General features: G+C 42.6%; 1 protein-coding gene across 6 annotated transcripts in view; it reads left to right on the top strand.

Moving 5' to 3' along the window:
- Cep41 (centrosomal protein 41) overlaps window positions 1–18,562 on the top strand; it is a 39,866-nt gene that overhangs the window by 16,874 nt on the left and 4,430 nt on the right. For 5 of the 6 annotated variants that reach the window (XM_052173386.1, XM_052173388.1, XM_052173390.1 and 2 more), the window contains exons 3-8: window positions 5,264–5,311; window positions 9,218–9,279; window positions 10,283–10,352; window positions 15,250–15,394; window positions 17,547–17,698; window positions 18,122–18,189. In XM_052173386.1, the coding sequence (XP_052029346.1) occupies window positions 5,272–5,311; window positions 9,218–9,279; window positions 10,283–10,352; window positions 15,250–15,394; window positions 17,547–17,698; window positions 18,122–18,189 (537 nt within the window). In that variant the 5' untranslated portion in view covers window positions 5,264–5,271. The remainder of the gene's footprint in view (window positions 1–5,263; window positions 5,312–9,217; window positions 9,280–10,282; window positions 10,353–15,249; window positions 15,395–17,546; window positions 17,699–18,121; window positions 18,190–18,562) is intronic. The other variant, XM_052173385.1, reaches the window with a different exon arrangement.

Raw genomic sequence — 18,562 nt, 5'->3', positions numbered from 1 at the left:
ATTTTGTGTGCTTACTGGTACCTGTATCTCTCCTATGGAGACATGCCTATTCAGATGATTTGCTCATTTTAAAAGTGGTTATTTTTCCACATTGTAAGTTCTTTTGTTTATTTTGGATACTAGACTCTTAACAGAAATATGATTTTCAGATGTATGCTCCCATGCTGTGGGTTTTCTGGGGGTTTGCGGCACTTAACTAGAGGGGTAAATTATATCTACCCATCTTTCTTAGAAGCAGAAGTCTCTCAAACTAGTTCTGTAATAGCTTTTGGAAGGCCAACATGTGCCTTATTGCTTCAAGCCCCCCAAATATTTTAGAGTCAGTGTAGATGCAAAATCCTCCCTAGCATTTGGTTGTGTGTATTTCATAACCCATCAATCAACTTTAGGGAGAGATCTTTAGTGTTTGCATTTTCAGGTATTTTTATGTGCAGAATTTGTGGGTTATATGCTAAGATAGATAGCCTGCCAGGCTTTAGGGGCTCTCAGGGGGTACAGTGGCTCTGAACCCTTTATTTTGCCCAAACGTTATCATTGCCATAGGTAAAAACGTTGCAGAGTCCTCCTTAAAAAAGCACCAAGAGAGGCTGAGAGCCCATGCTGCAGGGGAGAGGCCTTGCCTCGCACGGTTTTTAAGCTCTGCAGCAGAGACATGGAGATGGGCAGAATGAATGAGCAGTTCCCGTCTCTAGGCTAAGTAGATGAGCCTTTAATCCTTTCTTATGGAAAAGTGAGTAATTTAGAATCATTCATGCACACACAAAATCAAGAATTCTGTGGCATGTCTTATATTTTTGAAAGGCTGGTCCTTCCTGTTGGAAGAGGCTCTTTTGTCTCTGTCCTGACTCCACTTCTCACAGAAGCCTGTCCTCTGGTAGAGCTGGCTGACATCTCAGAATTACACGGAGCTTCCAACACGTCCTTTGTTTCATAGGTACCTAGGTGGATCTCCTCAGCCCCTGCCACCGTCCCAGACTGTGCCTGTGCTGGACTCTGAGGCGCCCCTGCGGGCATTTTGTCCTGTCCCAGCTCTGTGTCTGAGGAGCCTGTCTGGGTTTGTGTTCTGCAGCTGCGGGCTGCACTGTGCTCTCGCCGGGCTCATCTTTCCTCATCGCAGCACTGGCCCGACCTGTTTTCAATCATAGACATGTCTGCAGCTCTTGAATCCTGCAGCCCCCCTCTACTGGTGTTTCTAGCATGATTTTCATTTTTTGTGACTGTCACCTTCCTTTGTTACATCTGCACAACTAATCATTTCCTTTTCTCTTCATTAGTCTCTGCTTTTCCTGAGTATTCGCTAATAGTCTTGATCTTAAGCACTCACGCTCATTACAGGCTACACGCACTTCATTTTTATTTGGTATTTGATTTGTCTCTTGTGTCAAAGGAAGGAATGTATGTGAAAGGCTTTTACAAACCAGAAAGCTGTAGACCCACATATAACTCATCTGGGTTAACAAAGGACCACTGTGCCTCTTTTCACGCCTCCTGCTCCTTCTGAGCCAAAAGAACTTCTCTATAGAGGAGGGAAATATTGAAGAAAAAATAAAGCCGTGGAGCTGTCTCTTAGCAACTGAATTCCTGCCTTATAAATCTTACCCTCTCTAGATTACTGCTGCTCAGAATCATTTGCTTTTGTTACATGCTCAGTACAAATAACGTTATTAAATTATAGGAACACAATGGGGAAAAAAATCAAAGCCGTGAGTCACTCCATGAATCGATTAGACTCTGCTTTGCACAGGGCTACTGATGGAGTTGTTTCTTTCTCTTGATTCAAATTGGGGAACTCTTGTTAGATATCTTTCATTGCAACTTTATTGGTAAACAAGGTAGAAGCTAAATATCACCTTAGGCATTTCTAGGCTGCCTCTTATGTGTACCCTGTCATATACTTGTGTATCAGTCAAGTTGTACATCATTTCAAGAAAATCAGAAAATGGGGTGTGTGAAACACAAGCTAAATCAGGATGTGATCATATACATTATAAATAACTTACTCTAAGGACTTTTCAAACAGCAGAGTTTTGTCGTATATTTCACTCAGTCAATTTTTTTCAGCGTCTCCTACACTAGAACACCGAAGTAAAGGTTGTGAGTGTGCATGTGGATGTCACAGATAACCAGCCGTGGGCTTTCTGTTGAAGAAGGTAGATAAGGCAGTCCAGTCAGTGATAAACGCACGCCTGTGAGCTGCAAGGCTTGCTGCAGGAATGCGGGACGGGAACGCTGCTTCCTGCTGGGTCAGCCAGTGAGGGGCTTTAGAAGCTGAGGGCTGACACAGCTCAAGGAAAGCCACTGAGACTGCTGGAAAAGCGGCAGGCTGCTGGCACCCTCCACCCCAGAGCCAGGAGCTCAGCTCAGCAGTGGGCAGCGGGCAGCCGCTGAGCTTCTATTTTCCTTTGTTTGGCTTTTTAATTAGCCTTATTTACTAACGTTTGGCAATAATACTTGGTTGTTTTTTTTTTTTTAAAGTCTTAAAAGATTAGTTCTCTGATAGCTTTTCAGGCTCCTCTGGTATAAAAGACATGTTTGTAAATAAACGACCTATGAAGTTCTTCCATTTCCAGTAATTTTGTTGCAATTAGATGTAGTAAGACAAAGCGCTTACTTGACACACTACTAGCAAACAGGTGATAAAGTGCCACTGTTCACACTTACTGGGATCGTGTACAGGGCCAGGGGCAGTCCTCTCGTTGTCGTTGTCGTTGTCGCTGTCTCCTTTCTCCAGCTGAAGCCGTGTTAGAAAACCCTCCACAGTCTTCTCTCCTCCATACCTGAAGAGGAGAAAGTCTCTAAAGAAAAAAAAGCCTTTGTTACTTTGTTACTACCTCTTTTAGATTTGTTCATAATTTCCCCAGGTATTTGTAGAAATACAAGAGGTTTTTGATTTCCTGCCTTTTTCCTTCAGGAGGAAAAACAACTGATCATGGGGGTGGGGAGCCCTTGCCCCTGAGCGCCCAGTGGAGGTCTGCTGATTGTAAGATGCAGTGCTACGCAAACCCACAGGAAATGTTGATAATGAAGAAATTAACTTTCAGGAACAGGCACATAGCTTAATGGAAGAGTGCTCATTTAGTACATACATGGCTGTGGGTTCAATCCCCAGCATCGCAGAATTTTAAAAAACACACACACATAGGAAAAGAAAGTTCAGATAGCTTGTTAGTAGAAACAGTATTAGTTGTAACTACAGTATTTTAATAAAAGATAAAATAAACGAGGCTGGCTATTGTTTTCTATTCATTCCTCGGGGAGTTAGTAGCATCAGATGGTCCTGTGATCAAAGAAGGAACGCTTCCCACAGGTTAGCTTAGGGTAGAGTCCTTGTCTTGCATGGGGTTCAATCTTCACTACCAGTTACAATAGAACACCAGTAGAAGAGCCAAGTGGGTCTCTGAACCATACAAGAAACCAGGAGGTGGGGAACACTAATCCTCGAATAATTGGTAAGCTGCTGCATTGCTGGGCAAGTTGATGAGGCTTTTTCCCTTCCAAGCTTTCTTCCTGGATTGCCTGAAGCTCCCCTAAACCTACAGAAAGGGCCACTGCAACCACACACAGCGAAGGAGACAGGAAGGGGGCTGTCACTAGGGTTCTTGTGTCAAGTGTTTTAAGGATAAGACTGTAAGACGCTGAACAGCAAACTAATTGGCTTTTTTCTTCAGAACCTCGTGCTGACTGGCAAGTCCACACTTGAGTTCAGAGCTGCAGTAGGAAGGGGGGCGGGGTCCAGGAACAGTTGATGGCTCTGCTGTGGAATTCCCGGGTCAGTTCTCCGGTCAAAAGACTTATTTTAGACATTTAAGGAGTATTGGCTCTTTCTTTCTCTCCCTTTGTATATCCTCCCCCACAAAAGGAGGAAAAGAGCCTGGACCCAAGAAAGAAAACCCTGAGGCTCCTAAAACAGATTTACTTGGTTTTTGTCTGTTTCTTGGTAGCTTGGTGTGTGTGTGAGGGGCGGGTGGTATTCGGAAGTGTACTCAGGGTCTCCTGAGAAGACTTCAGGCCTCCTTAGCAGCCCCAGTTGCTTGCTGAGCTTCTAGAAGGACACTGTCTGAATTTAGGGGTACACTGCACCCTTACTATCATGATAGAGAGTGTGTCCTAAGATAAGAACAGACTACAGACTAAAATAATGGCAATAATCTTAAAAAAAAAAAAGCCTAAAATAGTGGATTTTTATTCTGTGATGAAACTGTGATAAACTTTTAATAACAAAGTAAGTAAGTATGATATGGATTTGAAAATACATTTGGGGGGTTTAAGACAGGATTTTTTTTCTCAGTTTCTGACCCAAACATGAAGAAAAATTCAAAATAGTGCTTTGCAATGTGAATTTATGTGATTCATTGAAAGCATTACTTTGATCTGAAGTTAGGCTGAGTCTCAAGGTTTAAAGAGAAGCAAGCTGTAGAAACGAAAATTATTTTGAGTGTTTTTCATTTACCATATTTAGGTGCAAGATGGAACTTGCCATGTTAAATCAAATTGCAGCACACTCAGTTAAAAAATAATAATAATAATAATAATAGTAATAACAGCTCTGGCTTGAAAGCTAGAATTTAATTCATTTGGAAACCAAAATGATCATGGATCAGTTTTAAACATGAAAACTCTCCAAACTACCTTGGCTAGTGCTGAGCCCTGTAGAACCAGACCATAAAGCACAAGGGCTGGGCGAGCTCCACAGCAGTGGGAACTCGGCACACCAGGCCCGTGAGGAACTCTAGTGCCCAGATTGTGTGGTCTAGTTCAGGCTGCAGCATCAGCATGAATAGTGAAACACACACGGGGGTGGCGGGGGAGGGAAGGGGAAACCACAGAGACAGAGTAGGGTGGAAAGAGTGGCTCGGGCAGCCACAGAGGCAGATCTTAGACATTCAAGGATGATTGCTTCTTTCTTCGTCTTCCTCTGTATATCTAACCACAAAAGGCTTTGGGGGATAGAATGAAGAAGAAAACCTCTGACTCTAAAAAGGAAACACAAGGGAGTGCGGGCTATAAATGATCTTCTGTATTGCCTGAGACCGAGGAGGTTGGGGCAACACACAGTGGAGTGGTGCACTTAATGAGTTCCCTTTCCCTAGCTGCCAGTACCTAACCTGAAAGGCTGTTTAACACACACACACACACACACACACACACACACACAGCTCAGGAGTTGACGGGTGCTTACAGGGTGCTTGTCCTAAGTCTCACTTCACAATGTTACTCATTCCGCATCAGTAAAGCATGTGTAAAATGTGCCTTCTCTTTCTAGGTAACAGCATGACCAAATACATTGAGAAGCTAGAAGAGATTAAAAAAAGTGAGTACTGCTATTGATGGCCTGGGAGAAAAGATGACACTCTGTAGTCGTCTATCAGCTGATATCAGCTGGCCATTGCAGTCTATAGCAGCCATGTGTGGTGGGCTGTGGGGGTCAGGTGAGCCTGGTGGACGGACCCCTGCAGCTAGTCAACTTAAACCCCTAAGGGAATCTTAATGTTAGAACGTGGGAACAGCCACAGCGCAAGCTTCTGGTTTTGTTGGACTGTAGTCTGGCCTTTTTGTCTGATGCCCAGTCTTTTTATTAAGTCCATACCTGAGACAGGGTAATAATAGTTCTCTTCATGATGTTTTCATAAATATTCGTAGGTGAGTGTTCGTGAAGACTAAAGTCTGAGGAAGCTGACCTGACCTTAATGTTCTATATTGGCCATCCATTGCAGTCTGTTTTCTTTTAATTAAAGACCATATTTCACACATATCCCTTTTAAAAGCTAATCTGCAGAGAGGTCCTACTAGTCACTGAATGCATTGCCCTTACTGATAATCTTCATTTTTCAATTTGTGTCCAAAACCAATCAATATAAAATGTGCATGCTGGGGCCAGAATTAAAGAAGACGTAAAGCATCTGCTTTCTAAGATGGATTTGATTGGTGTGAAGCAGGAGAACCCGGAGCCAGGGTATTTGGCCTGGAACAGGAAGAGGCTTTCTTACCTCAGTTCAAGACTTGGCTCTGCTAACATGCATCTTCTTGGGGGGGGGGGGAATTACAATTCTGAAATACACCAGATTTTTTTTTGATACAGCAGATAATTTTAATTAAGAAAAAAATGTCCCACTTTAAGTGCCCAGCATAGGAAATCCATGGTAGATGCAGCCTGGGGCAGTTTTCTGCATTCTTTATTTCCCTACATTCAGCTAGAAGACCCAACTCTATAGAGATTTAGAAATACATATTTGATATTAAATAAATATATGTTTCAGGATCCTCCTTATTCATTTTACATGATGTCAGTTATATGTCTTAATTAAGATGCAATAAACTTCTGAACTATGAAAGAAATTCCTGTTTACTCACCAACACCGCCCTGCCTCTGCTCCCGGCTCACGGGGGGCAGGCAGCACCCAGCTGGCCTGCTTCTATTTGGGTTTGTGGCCTCCTTCAGCTCCCTTCCATCTGAAGCTAGATGTGAGCTCACATGTCCTTACCAGGAATTTGTCCCCTAAGAAATGTCCTGTTCCATTCAGATCAGCTAACCTTGCTTTAAAACATTTCTTAAGAGCACAATGTGGTTTTCAGAGTCTCTAAACTGTAAATGGAGACTATGTCCTGCAAAGAGCCATTCTCGGAGCTGAACCCTTGAACATCCCCTTCTTCCTTCCTCAGAAGCCATGGCTTCCTCTCCCTTCCCCTGATGCTCTGTGCTCATCCCGACAGAAGCACTTTAGTTTCTGGCTTGGCACCTACGTTCTCCCCTCGTTTTCTGTTGCAGTGTTCTCTTGGGTCTGGAGAGAGGAGAATGTTGCCTTGTTTCCTGACATCCTAGACCGAGCTCTATGCAGGCCTCACCTCAGATGCCACATTGTCTGTGAAATCACAAACCTTGTTCTGTTACTCTCTTTGATTTGTCTTCCTCTGTGAGTTCGGCTTCCTTTTCTTTGCTAGTAACGCATTTTGACAGAACCCTGGAAATGCAGAATCCTTTGTAATCTGAACATTCTTTAGACTGTACCTGGAGAAAATGATGCTCTCTGCTATTGACCATTGACAAAGCCCACTCTTGGGGCCTGTGTGGTTAGATGACACTAGTTGGACCCAGTGTGAAACATCCTAGATAGTCAGGTCTCTGTCCTTCCAGTAACTCGAGAGAGGCCGACTCGGCCCCTCGACTCAGAAGAAGCTCCGCTTCATGGATGGTGTACCTGAGCTGGGGTGATCTGTGTCCCACAGTCTGAGAGGAGCCCGGGCAGCCGACGCTCCTTTCTTAAAGCCGTGCTCTCTCTTGAGAGGACAGACTAACAGAGTTGTCCAAGCCTTCCTTTTTTATAAAATTTAAAACTCTGCATAAGGCTTTGACTTGATCTTGTATCTTGGAGTAACCATGTCAGACAATCCCACTGACGGCTCTCCTCAGGCAGAACCAGGTATGTGATTCCCAGGCTCCAGGATGTGGTGGGCTCCAAGGGCTGTACAGAAGACAGTCTACGGACTAGAGAAAAGCATGGTATTTACCCAGTATAATCTCTGCTTAGCTAGAGGGGATTCTAATGTATACATCTTATACTTACAGGTATTTCAAGCTATATAAAGATACCAAAAGAATACCAATGGATAGATGTCAAAATCCAAGCCCCTGGAAAGATCTTGGCTCTCTCATTTTCTAATTTATTGCTACTTTGATTTACAAAACTGACTTTGGGTGGGCTGGTGGGTAGCAATGTGGAGGGTGTTGTAGCGACTCCCTTGTGCTTTTGAGGCCTCTGCTCAGCCTGCTGGGATTTGCATCCAGGCACATTCATTAACTATTTTATCCAGCAGAAGCTGCTCTAAGAACTTTCTAGAAATAATAGTCTACTTGCCAAATTGCTCTCTTTAAGACATTTTAAAATAGAGAAGTTTTAATTCCCTGCAAGAAGGAGCCATAATATATTTAACAGATGGTTAGTTTTAAGGTAGTATTATTTCCTGACTCTAATTATTAAAATATTTGGTAAATCAGGCTTAGATTACCCTCCAAAGCGACCATCCGGCTTGTCCTGAGTTTTGGGGGAATTCATGGAACTGATTAGTAACACCAAGTAAATAATCTTAAACACCTTTAATCCTTTCCTTTGTTGCTAGGAGTCTTGGTTTATGAGACATTCTGTGAAGGCCATGGCAATTATCCAGCTAACTTTTAGTAATTCTGAAATAATGAGGCAGTCTTTAAGGAGTCCTGGGCACCAGTGTAAAAACCATGAACGGGAAGGAAGGATAAAGGCGGGCAGAGTTCAACAATGTGAGCTTTAAAATTAACATCATTGTTAGAAAAATTTCAGGAAGTGAGCTTCTGGTGAGAATCTTCAGAGCAAATATTAGAAAAGTGAGATTTAGTTTTCATGTTTGTTCAATGAGATACAAAGATGTATTTTTCTTTGTTTGAAGACAGGGTCTTGCTGTTAGTTCAGGTTGGTCTTGAACTCGGGATCCTCCTGCCTCTGCCTCCCAGTTGCCGGAGTTACGGAATGTTCTACCATGCTTGGCTGATACAAAGGGCTGTTGCTATAACAGTAGAAGCACCCTCACTTGAGTTACATTTCAGAACTATAAAGATGATGCTGAGTGAATACTGATTGCTTAGATTGGTTTTGATTTGATTTGATTTTCATTGTGGTAAAAACATAAAACATAATGTAGCATCAAAATCATTTTTAGGTGGGCAGTTACCGCAGAAGTGTTGTGTGTTCTTGTTGTTGTACAGTACACCTCCAGAAAACACACACTTGTGAAGTTTCAGTTCTCTGGCATAGTTTACAACCACAGGATAAAATGATTGCTCTCTTTGAAGCCAAAGTCAGCCGGCGTGGGGTATAAATGCCTTCCCAGCTGTTTGGCCTGAGGCAGCTCAGCTTCTCCTAGTCTCTGTCATCGTTTGTAAAATGTAGACATTTATCCCTTGCTTTGTTCTGCAAAGGATTTGAGGCAGCTCACAAGAATGCATGCCACACAATGCGGCCATGGTGGAGGCAGCTTAGAGGAAGGCACCTCAGTCAGCTAAGGCACGGGAGAATGGAGAAAATACCACCTTTCTTCTTTTGAGCACACTGTGAAAATCAAATGATCTGTGTAAAAGGACACTCATGGCTTGAAAGTGATACCATATAACTTGATAACTAGAAAAATGTTTAGTCCAAAGAGAGCAAAATGAGCCCACATAAATGAGTGTTGTATTTTGCTCTTTCAGATTACAGATACAAAAAAGATGAACTTTTCAAGAGACTAAAAGTTACCACTTTTGCCCAGCTGGTAAGTTTAATGGTCTTCCTATTGCAGTAAAGACAAATTTGTGCTGTTCTACAGGAGCATTTCTAGATCTCTCTGGGGTCTTTTTGCAAGGAGTGGCTTCTGGCCTTCAGATCCCACCATGAGGGTGTGAATTGGCATGTATGGTGGGGTGGTGCTCACAAAAGGCAAGTGTGGTATTCCTGTCTTTAAGGGTGCCATAAAATAAATACATCTGCATTCTATTCTGAGTGACCAGATCTGTGGTTTAGGTTTTATTTACTTTTATTTTATCTACCGATTTATAAACAAAACAAAACAAGTGACTACCCTTGTTCTGTCCCTGAGCTTCTTTTCCAAACTGCTCTGCTGTTAGTAATTTCCTTACTTCAAGCGAAGCATTTTCTGAAAAAGCATTTTTCCCCTGAAAAATAACGGCCAGGGTGTCTCCATCACCTCCAACCCTGAGGTTTACTGGCCTGACTCGGTTGGCTCTGTAGCCCCGTGGGCAGTGCTTTAAACATGAGCACTGCACTAAGACTTGTCCACAATTCCTTTTACTTCTCAGTTGTACAAGGAAATGTTGACACCATTTTGTGTTGTTATAGGTCAGTATCATGTTTTCAAGAAATAGTGTGGTGCTGAACCAGACTCTATAAAGATGTGACTTTTAAACTCTCAGCCACATTTCTCATCCCAACTGACCCTTTTGGGCTTTCATGTTGATACCTAACAGTTTTGTCTGTCTGTTTTGTTGTTTGTTGTGCTGTTTGTATTTAGTGTTTTAAATGAGTTTTGCTTTTTGTTGTTATTTTGTTCTTTCTGAAACATTCATATGTGGAATAATTACCACCCTGATGGTTAAGAGGCCTGAAATTCAATAAGATTTGCCAGTCAGGACACTGACAGCTTCTTAAAACAAGATGTCTTTGATGTTTGGAGTTTCCCGCTCTTTTGTAAAAGACAGAATCGCCTTTGTTTAAAATAAAATATGCACGCACCCACACATTTCATTCTTTTCTATCAGGTCATTCAAGTTGCTTCCCTGTCAGATCAAACACTGGAAGTGACAGCTGAGGAGATCCAAAGGCTCGAAGGTAATGGGAACTGAGGATGTAGGAAATGAACAGATTGATCACTGACGGAAGTGCTCACCCCGTACACTTAGTGTGTTCCTAGGGACTTGGGTCACTGATACGTCTGTTTGCAATTAGTTACTCTCGGAGAAATGCTGTCTAGTGCCCTAATTATTCTGGTTTCTTTTGTATAAAAATGTTTTCTGACACACAGTTTCACTGTTTGAGATGTTTAAATATATACTTTTTTTTCCAGAAAATATTTCTAACATCTTCCGCATACACACGGGTTACAGAATTCGCGGGGTCAAAGACTAAAGAGCAGAGCAAACATCTCTGCTTGCATGGGATTTGTTGCTGTCGTTTGCACACACAACTATGTACATGTGCTACAAAATTACCCAAAATGGCAGGGCTCACTGAAGGAAGGCAGTGGTCATTGTTAAGTGTGTATCTCTGGGTACTTTGTGTGAATTTTATCATTTAATATTCTCAGAAACTATCAGGAAGATGTATTTCATAGATGAGAAGTCCAAGCATCAGAAGTTAAGCCCTGGGTGGTGTATCTGGTGAGTGGGCTGAGGAAACCAATCTAAATATCTCCAGTAGTGACTTTCTCATTGTATCACCAAGGGATTCTGCAGAATTCCTTTGAAAATATGTGAGATACCGTGGGAGTTCTCAGGAAGGATGTTTACCAGTTAGACAGAAACAGGCTTCCTGGAGGCATCTGAACGGGGCCTCAAAGGGGTGCAAGTGATGGGGGCGGGGTGGGGGCGGGGAGCGAGCAGCCTGAGCAAGGCTTGGGCGTGAAAGGACTGCATGCGTGCTGGGAATCTGGGAATCCAGGCTGGCTGCTCTGGTCTTCAGGGACTGGGAGATACTGGGTACGAGATAAGGCCAGGAAGATAAGCAGGCTCCAGATTTCCTTGCTTAAATACCAACTAGAAAATAAAACCCGTCTAGTTGTACACTCATGAAAGGAATACAGAGACTTCAGGTCTTGATTTTATCCTGAAGTACCCTGCAATCAATGTGTGCCTGTTTACTGAAGAGGAATGCATTTGTTAAGGTTGATGTAGGTCAGGAATTTAACTTCTGATTTCAAGACAAGGTTCTCAGGAAGTCTGAACACTAGTTTTGTGCAACTCAACTGCCATTGCACTGGGCTGGTTTTTGTTAGGGAGGATAAAGAGAATCTGAACACGATGGGAATTTATCTTTGACAGATGCCTCTCACACAGCAGAGGAATAAGGGCTCATTGTAACGGAGATAATTGCATCTCCTTGTACAAGCACTCCCGATTTTAACTGGGTTATATAAGCACCTAGATTTGGCCTTTAATTCATTGTTGAGATTGCTGCACCAGAACATATGGGCACATGCAATTTTCTCTTCTGAGATAAATTTGCAGAGCAAAACAGGCTCTTGTAAAGTAGGATGGCATAATGTGTGAGTAATATTAGTGTTTTTCTAGTGCTCTACACACATAATAATGCAGTCAGAAGTGCCTGGAGAACAGACTACTTGTAAATGTGTTGGTTACCTCTGAAGAATGCAAACCTCTCTTTTTACAATGCTAATGCTTTTTCCTGACTTAAAAAAAATATATTTCAGGATGGCAAAAATATATTCAGAAGAAATATGATGATGATAAATAATACTCAGTGTTGATGTTGGGGTCTGTTTCCTGCCCCTCTCCTCCCGGTCAATGTGTGCTGTCTGTGTAGCTTTGCTTTGCACAACCTTAACATTTTTTTTCATGCGTATTTTCCATATCATTAAACAGACTTCAAAAACAGGATTGTAAAAGTTGTGTTCTTGTCTATATCTATCCTTGGGACATACACCTTAATTTAATTACTCTACTGTAGGGTGTACCAGGATTTTTTTTTCTGACTTGTCACTTGGATGACAGAGTGCCACACTGTATGTGTATAAACAGGCATGTAAGTCTCATTGTTCCTTGAAAATGAGTTGCTGCAGATGGTTGAAGGTAACCACTCCCACACCATCCCCAGTGTGGTGTGACCTGTGCTCACTCCTGTCAGGAGTGAATGGGAACACCCTGCTACTAACATGGACTAATCATCCCTTAGAAACTACTTGCTCATGCCTGGATAAAATTGTAGCTAATTGTATTAATTTGTTTGGTAATGAAAAGGAGCTGATTGTATATGTGTGTGTGTATGTATACCATGCACATTCATTTACTGGACCTCCCTCTTATAAACATATTTTATATATCGCTTCCTATTTTATTTTCCTAAAACAATGCTCGTCTCTTGATCTTATTGATTTGTGAGCACTCTCAATAATTAATGTCTTGATACAACAGGAACCAATATAATACAGCAAATAATGAGAAAATCTTTGATTATTTGTAACAGTTTCCACTGAGAGCAATATTAAGGCTAAAAACTGAATTCTGACAGTCAGTCAGGAGCATCCACAAAGCACCTCTTTACTGAAGTCATCTCTGAGACCAGAGTAAAGCTGTACCTGAGACCAAGGAGCCTAGACGTTCTGAATAGATACTTGCAGTGGCTCTAGTTGTATTTTCATAGGAATGTTTCATTGCTGCAGTTACTGTAAGATCTTTCATGTGATTTCTAATCAATGTACAGAAAAGATGTTCTATGTGGTCAGGAACATATAAATCTTAATATCAGGTTTATTTGTACAGTTTCTAGGCATATTATCATATATAAATTAAATCGTAGTCTTTTTTAGTTAGTCCTCCTGTATTTCTTCTTTCACTGTTTTTGTTAGAATAAAAAATTCCCAAATGTTGTGGCTTCATTTCCCCTCCACATTCTTAAAGATTATTTGAAGACCCAGAGAGCTTTTGTATATATAAACTGTAATCTATGCAAATTTGGTATATAAAATTTTAATCTGAGAACTTAAGCAATATTCATCACTGCAGATAAAAATATCAATCTTAACCCCATCACAAACAAAAACTGTGTTTGTGTGAGTGTGTGTGTTTACTGGGAATCAAACCGATGGCTATATGAATATTAAACACATAGTCTTCCACTAAGTTTTATTCCCAACCCATAAAAACATAATTTTATATTGAAAAAAGTCATTAATTTCCAACCCAGAATTTTACTAAGTGGCTTAAAGTATTTTTGTAAATTTCTTTTATGTCTGTTTCAGCAGACAACAGCTGATTCTGATATCTGCTTTTGCCTTCAGTTGGTGCAATGTGCTGTTTGGGTTGAAGTCTGTCAAGAAAATCTGGCTCCCACAGACCTGTAGTTATTTGGGAGATGGAGTATTTCCTGAGCCCTTTCTGTCAGTGTATGCTTTCTTTGACACTACACTAAAGCCTGTCAGCTGGTCTGTCCTCCCTCCCTCTTTCCCTCTGCAGTCCTCTCTTCCTTCCTTCTCCTCCCCCTCCACTTCCTTCTTTCTTCCTCTTTTTCCACCCTTTCCCTTCTTTTCAGCTTAGCTTCAAACTCCCATTTTCCTGCTGGAGCACAGGCAGGCACCAGCTCAGCCAGTTGTTCCCTAAGGGTCTGCTATAGTATGGCTTCCGCCCCCTCACCCATGGGCCTTTAGGCCCTGTTAAAGTCCTTCGGTATGTCTCAAGGTTCAGTGCTTGTTCTGCCTGCGTGTGGTTTCCTATCTGCTCATTTGTCAGCTGTCATTTTACTGAGTTATAGAAATCAGAAATGTGTCACTATAGGGACAGGGGAGACTCTTCATAGTTTACCTTTGGATGCCAAACACGGATTCCAAAATTCTGGGCTTTGTTCAAAAGTTAGCCACTGACAAGAAATACCATCAACTGTTTTCTTTAAGAGAATGTTCACTCAACTCATCTATGAAACAATGTCTCTAAAATACACAAGTCTAAGGCCCCAGATTTTCTTACCAAAAAAAGATGCCTACAGCAAAATAGTTGGCTCAGCCACAGCCTTGCAAGCCTTCTAACACTTACCCCTGGCATTGCCATAGTATATGGGTATCTGGAGAATACCCAGACCATTTCATCACACAGGATAGTCCAAAGCCATAGCCCTACTTCACAGGCAGAATTCTCTCCTTTTCTGTTTTGAACCAGGGCTTTACTCTGACTCAAGCTGGCCTGGGCTTGGGACTTGCTATGTAGCAAAAGAGCTGGTTTCAAACTTTCATCAATCCTCCTGTCTCATCCTCCAAAGTGCTAAGACTACGGCTGTGAGCCACCACACCCATTCAAGGTGAGATTTAATGAAAATTATTAATCACTGTTTTATGAAGGGGCACTTTTTAATATGACTGCCAAATTTATTTACTGTAAGAGTTCACACAACAGGGAAAAAATATGACTGCTAATAAATGTGGTGCCATTTCCTGAATGCTTACCAGAGTGCTAGAGTCTCCACACTGTCCTCTTTGTACCATTAGAGCAAATATATATACAGTTAAAAAAAAAAAAAGATGGATTGTGAATTTAGCTCGGTGTGGTGCCTAGCAAGTTCCAGGCACCAGGTTTTGCTCAGCTGGAGTGGGGGGTGGGTGGTGACACGTAGCATCTTAAGAAATAGTTTTCACAGTAGACAGCATGAAAGGACAACTCCTGGGGTTTCACTGCATTTTGAGAGCTCCTTGTGTTACAACTTTTAGAATAATTTAGTGATAGTGATAAGATTTTTTTTAAACTTTGTATCAATGGAAATACTTAATAAGTTACTTCAAATTCTGAGATTCCATTTGATTACTCTTTTAATTTTTAAAACTCTACATTTATTTGTGTTGTGAGTGGGTAGACACATGTGTAACCGTGTGCATGTGGAGGTCAGAGGGCAGCTCTTGGGAACTGGTTCTCCTTTCTCTGTGTAGATTCCAGCAGGCTTGAAGGCAGAGCCTTCACCCACTGAGCCGTCTCACCAGCCCTAAGTATTTCTTCATTGCAAATTTTAGACAATGATTCTGCAACTTCAGAGGCTGATGTTGAAATCGCTGCCAAGACCAATGGGAAAGGGAGCCCTGGGGAACAGTCACCCAGCCCTGTCCAGTTCATCAACAGCACGGGAGCAGGGGACTCCAGCCGCTCCACTCTGCAGAGGTACTCCTGCTGGATTTGTGCGTTCACTTGGCGCACTATCCTCACCTTAACTCACCTCAGTGATTCTTCCCTGGAGCAGAGCTAGCAGCAGTGACAGCCCACATCTTCATCCCAGACCTGGACGTTCTTTTTATTTAAGTGCTGCCTGAGCCTCTTCACTGGTGCTGAGTTCATGTGGAAGCAGGCTAATAGGCACGGTTAATAGTGTTCACTTCTTGGTTCCCTTCTGCTCAGCCCTTCTACATGTGGGCTAGTTAGGCCTAAGTTTTTCATGTTCTGGGTTTCTGTTCTGAGTATGAGTTCTGTCCTGTCTAGAATAAGAAAGACACGGTGCCACAGAGTGCCCTGGCATGGGACAGGTACAGAAGAAATTGATGGCAGCCATGGGCATTTATGCTAAGACTGTACATGGCTCTGCCTTCTTATTTACAAGAACCTGATGCTTCTCACAAATAGTAACTGTCAGTTAGAAGCAAGTGCTGGTTTTTAACACACAGTATAGCTCAAAACTATCTTCTGACCTCTGGGACTTCTTCAAACACACAGTGCACATTCTCCCTCCCCCTCTCCCTCTCCCAATATTAAATAAGAAGAGAGTTCAGCCACTGGTGCTTCCAGCAAGAGTGCAGGTTCTTATCAAGTAGGTCCTCTGCCCCTTTGCATCATTGAAATGTGCACTGTGGAGTGTGGGATCACAGTGTTTGTTGGATTTAAATGCAGACAGTGAAGTCCTGTGATGGAGAGGACCTAGGCAACACAGGTCCCTGGTTCAGCAGCACCTTAGATGTGCAAGAACAGTAGCATTTTATACTTCCTTACAGCCATTCTGTTATTTGCCATTTGGTTCACAGCCCCTGGTCTTGTTAGCTCTCCACTGTTCTTGCCACATTTTCTCAATGACATTAAGATGGCAGTTCATGTTTAATGACCTTAGAAACAGAACTGTCAGCGATGAACTCCCTTATTTTAATCTCAGCTCTTCTACTCATTATGTGAATTCCACTAACTCTAAAAGCCTCTTCAGGCTCGTCATCATCCTGGGTAAATGGGAAATAAGTGCAGATAACTATTGAAAATAAGGTGCAGTGTCCACACCGGATAGGTAGCTGTGTAAGTATAGTCACACGCCACTTAATGGTGGGACATTCTGAGAAATATGTCATTGGGTGATTTTGTTCCCTGTGATGGAGCATCAGAGAGTGTACTTAATTAACTAAAATGGCTCCCTGTCACCGCATGTCATCTTATGGGAGTACCACTATAGTCTGTCCGCATTTGACTGGATTGTCTTCATATGGTCCAAAACTGTATGTGAAACATGTAAAACATTGTTGATACTTTATATTGTGTTTAACAAACATAGAAAACATTTGCATTTCTCTTACTCTCTGCCCATTTTTTCTGCTTTTTGTACTCCTTCCATCCTGCTAGATTGACTGTCCCCTCTGAAGGGGGCTTAAAAGGGAAAGGATTGGGGGTTAGGGGAGTGTGGCACAGCGGCGTGGGGAAGGGGATGCCCAGGCAGGCCCTTGCCGGGGCACCTCTGCCCCCTGAGGGACCACATACTCAGGCTTGGTATAGAATAGAGTTTATTCAGAGTAGGGGATGAGAGTTAGTGGGAGAGAGAGAGAAGAGAGAGAGAGAGAGTAGAGAAGTGGAGTGGAGGCCGGCCATGACCACGTGGAGGGGGGGAGAGCCCAAGGGGCAGAGAGGTGAGAGATTGTGGGAGAGCGGGAAAGCAAAGAGGGAGAGGAGGGGCAAGTAGCCCCTCTTATAGTGGGCCAGATCTCTGGGGCGGGGCATACCTGGCTATTGCCAGGTAGGTGTGGGGTAGAACTTAGACAAAGCACCAACACCCTCCCCTTCTCTAAATGTTACCTTTGTTGCTGAAGGCAGCAGATGCCCTGTGCTTCATACCCCTCAGTCCTATAGTGACTTGACTTGGTTCTCTGAGTGAGGTTAGTAATAGGTACACAGTAATCCCGATTTGGGGCGCACTAGTAGAACAGCATCTACACAGTCCTGCCTTCTATGCAGAACTGAGGAAAAGACAAGGATCCCTCACCTCTCCATTCTGAAGACATGCATTTGACCTTTAAACCTCTGACCCCTCACTCGGTTCTGGTGAGCTATTTTTTTTTTCTGCTTACAGCGTCATCAGTGGCGTTGGGGAACTGGATGTAGACAAAGGGCTCGTAAAGAAAGAAGAGCCCAGTGGCAAAGACAAGCCTTATCCGGACTGTCCCTTCCTGCTGCTAGATGTCCGCGACAGAGATTCTTATCAGCAGTGTCACATTGTCGGGGGTAAGAGAGAGGGGCCCCACATCCCAGAAGCAGAGCCCAGCCTCATTCCAGGAAGTGTAATGCTGACACAGGGTCAGCGGTCAGGAAAACTGTGCTGGCTCCATCATGAGACCCTTGGAGTGAGCACCACAGCCCAGGGCACAGTGCAGGGAGCAGCTGGTGACTTCCTCCTGTGTTCATGCGGCCCTTTCCTTCCTTCCTTTCCTTCTTCCTTTCCTTCTTCCTTCCTTTCCTTCCTTCCTTCCTTCTTTCTTTCTTTCTTTCTTTCTTTCTTTCTTTCTTTCATGAAATATTTAGGTGTATTTTGGTTTATGGCTCATGTACTTTGAAAGTGTATTTACCTCTTAGACCACAAGCCAGCTGGGAGGTGGAGTCATATTGTAAGAGCACTCTAGGCTTTCTGATCGTGTGTTCTCTTTGTAGCTTACAGTTACCCCATTGCAACTCTATCCAGGACGATGAACCCCTATTCAAATGACATTCTTGAGTACGTATCCTTTGATGTATTTTAAGGAATTGGATGTTATCGGGATTTTAAGACTCAAACTCAACCACGAGCCTTGTTCTTAGTGTGAACTGTAAGGGGCCTTTGACTCACCAGGTCAGCGTGTTTTAGATTCTGGGTTCCCAGCATCGGCTGAGCATCCTCACTGGTCAGACAGGTCCTTTCCATTCATGCTTCACTGTACCAGGGAGGCTGTGGTTCCTCTGGAAAACTTGCCCAAATTGAACTTAAGAAGTAAAGATATTTTTATTTTCTTTTAAAATTTTTATTTTTTTTCACTCATAAAAATCATACAAGTAGGAAAAATACTGAAAGTGGTTAAAAAAAAAAAAGGTAAAGTAAACTGTCCTGTTATCAGA

The sequence above is a fragment of the Apodemus sylvaticus genome, chromosome 2 (assembly GCF_947179515.1).
Source record: "Apodemus sylvaticus chromosome 2, mApoSyl1.1, whole genome shotgun sequence".
Lineage (NCBI taxonomy): Eukaryota > Metazoa > Chordata > Mammalia > Rodentia > Muridae > Apodemus > Apodemus sylvaticus.
The sequence above is the reverse complement of the archived record's forward strand: the minus strand, read 5'-3'. Positions and strand labels throughout refer to the sequence as shown.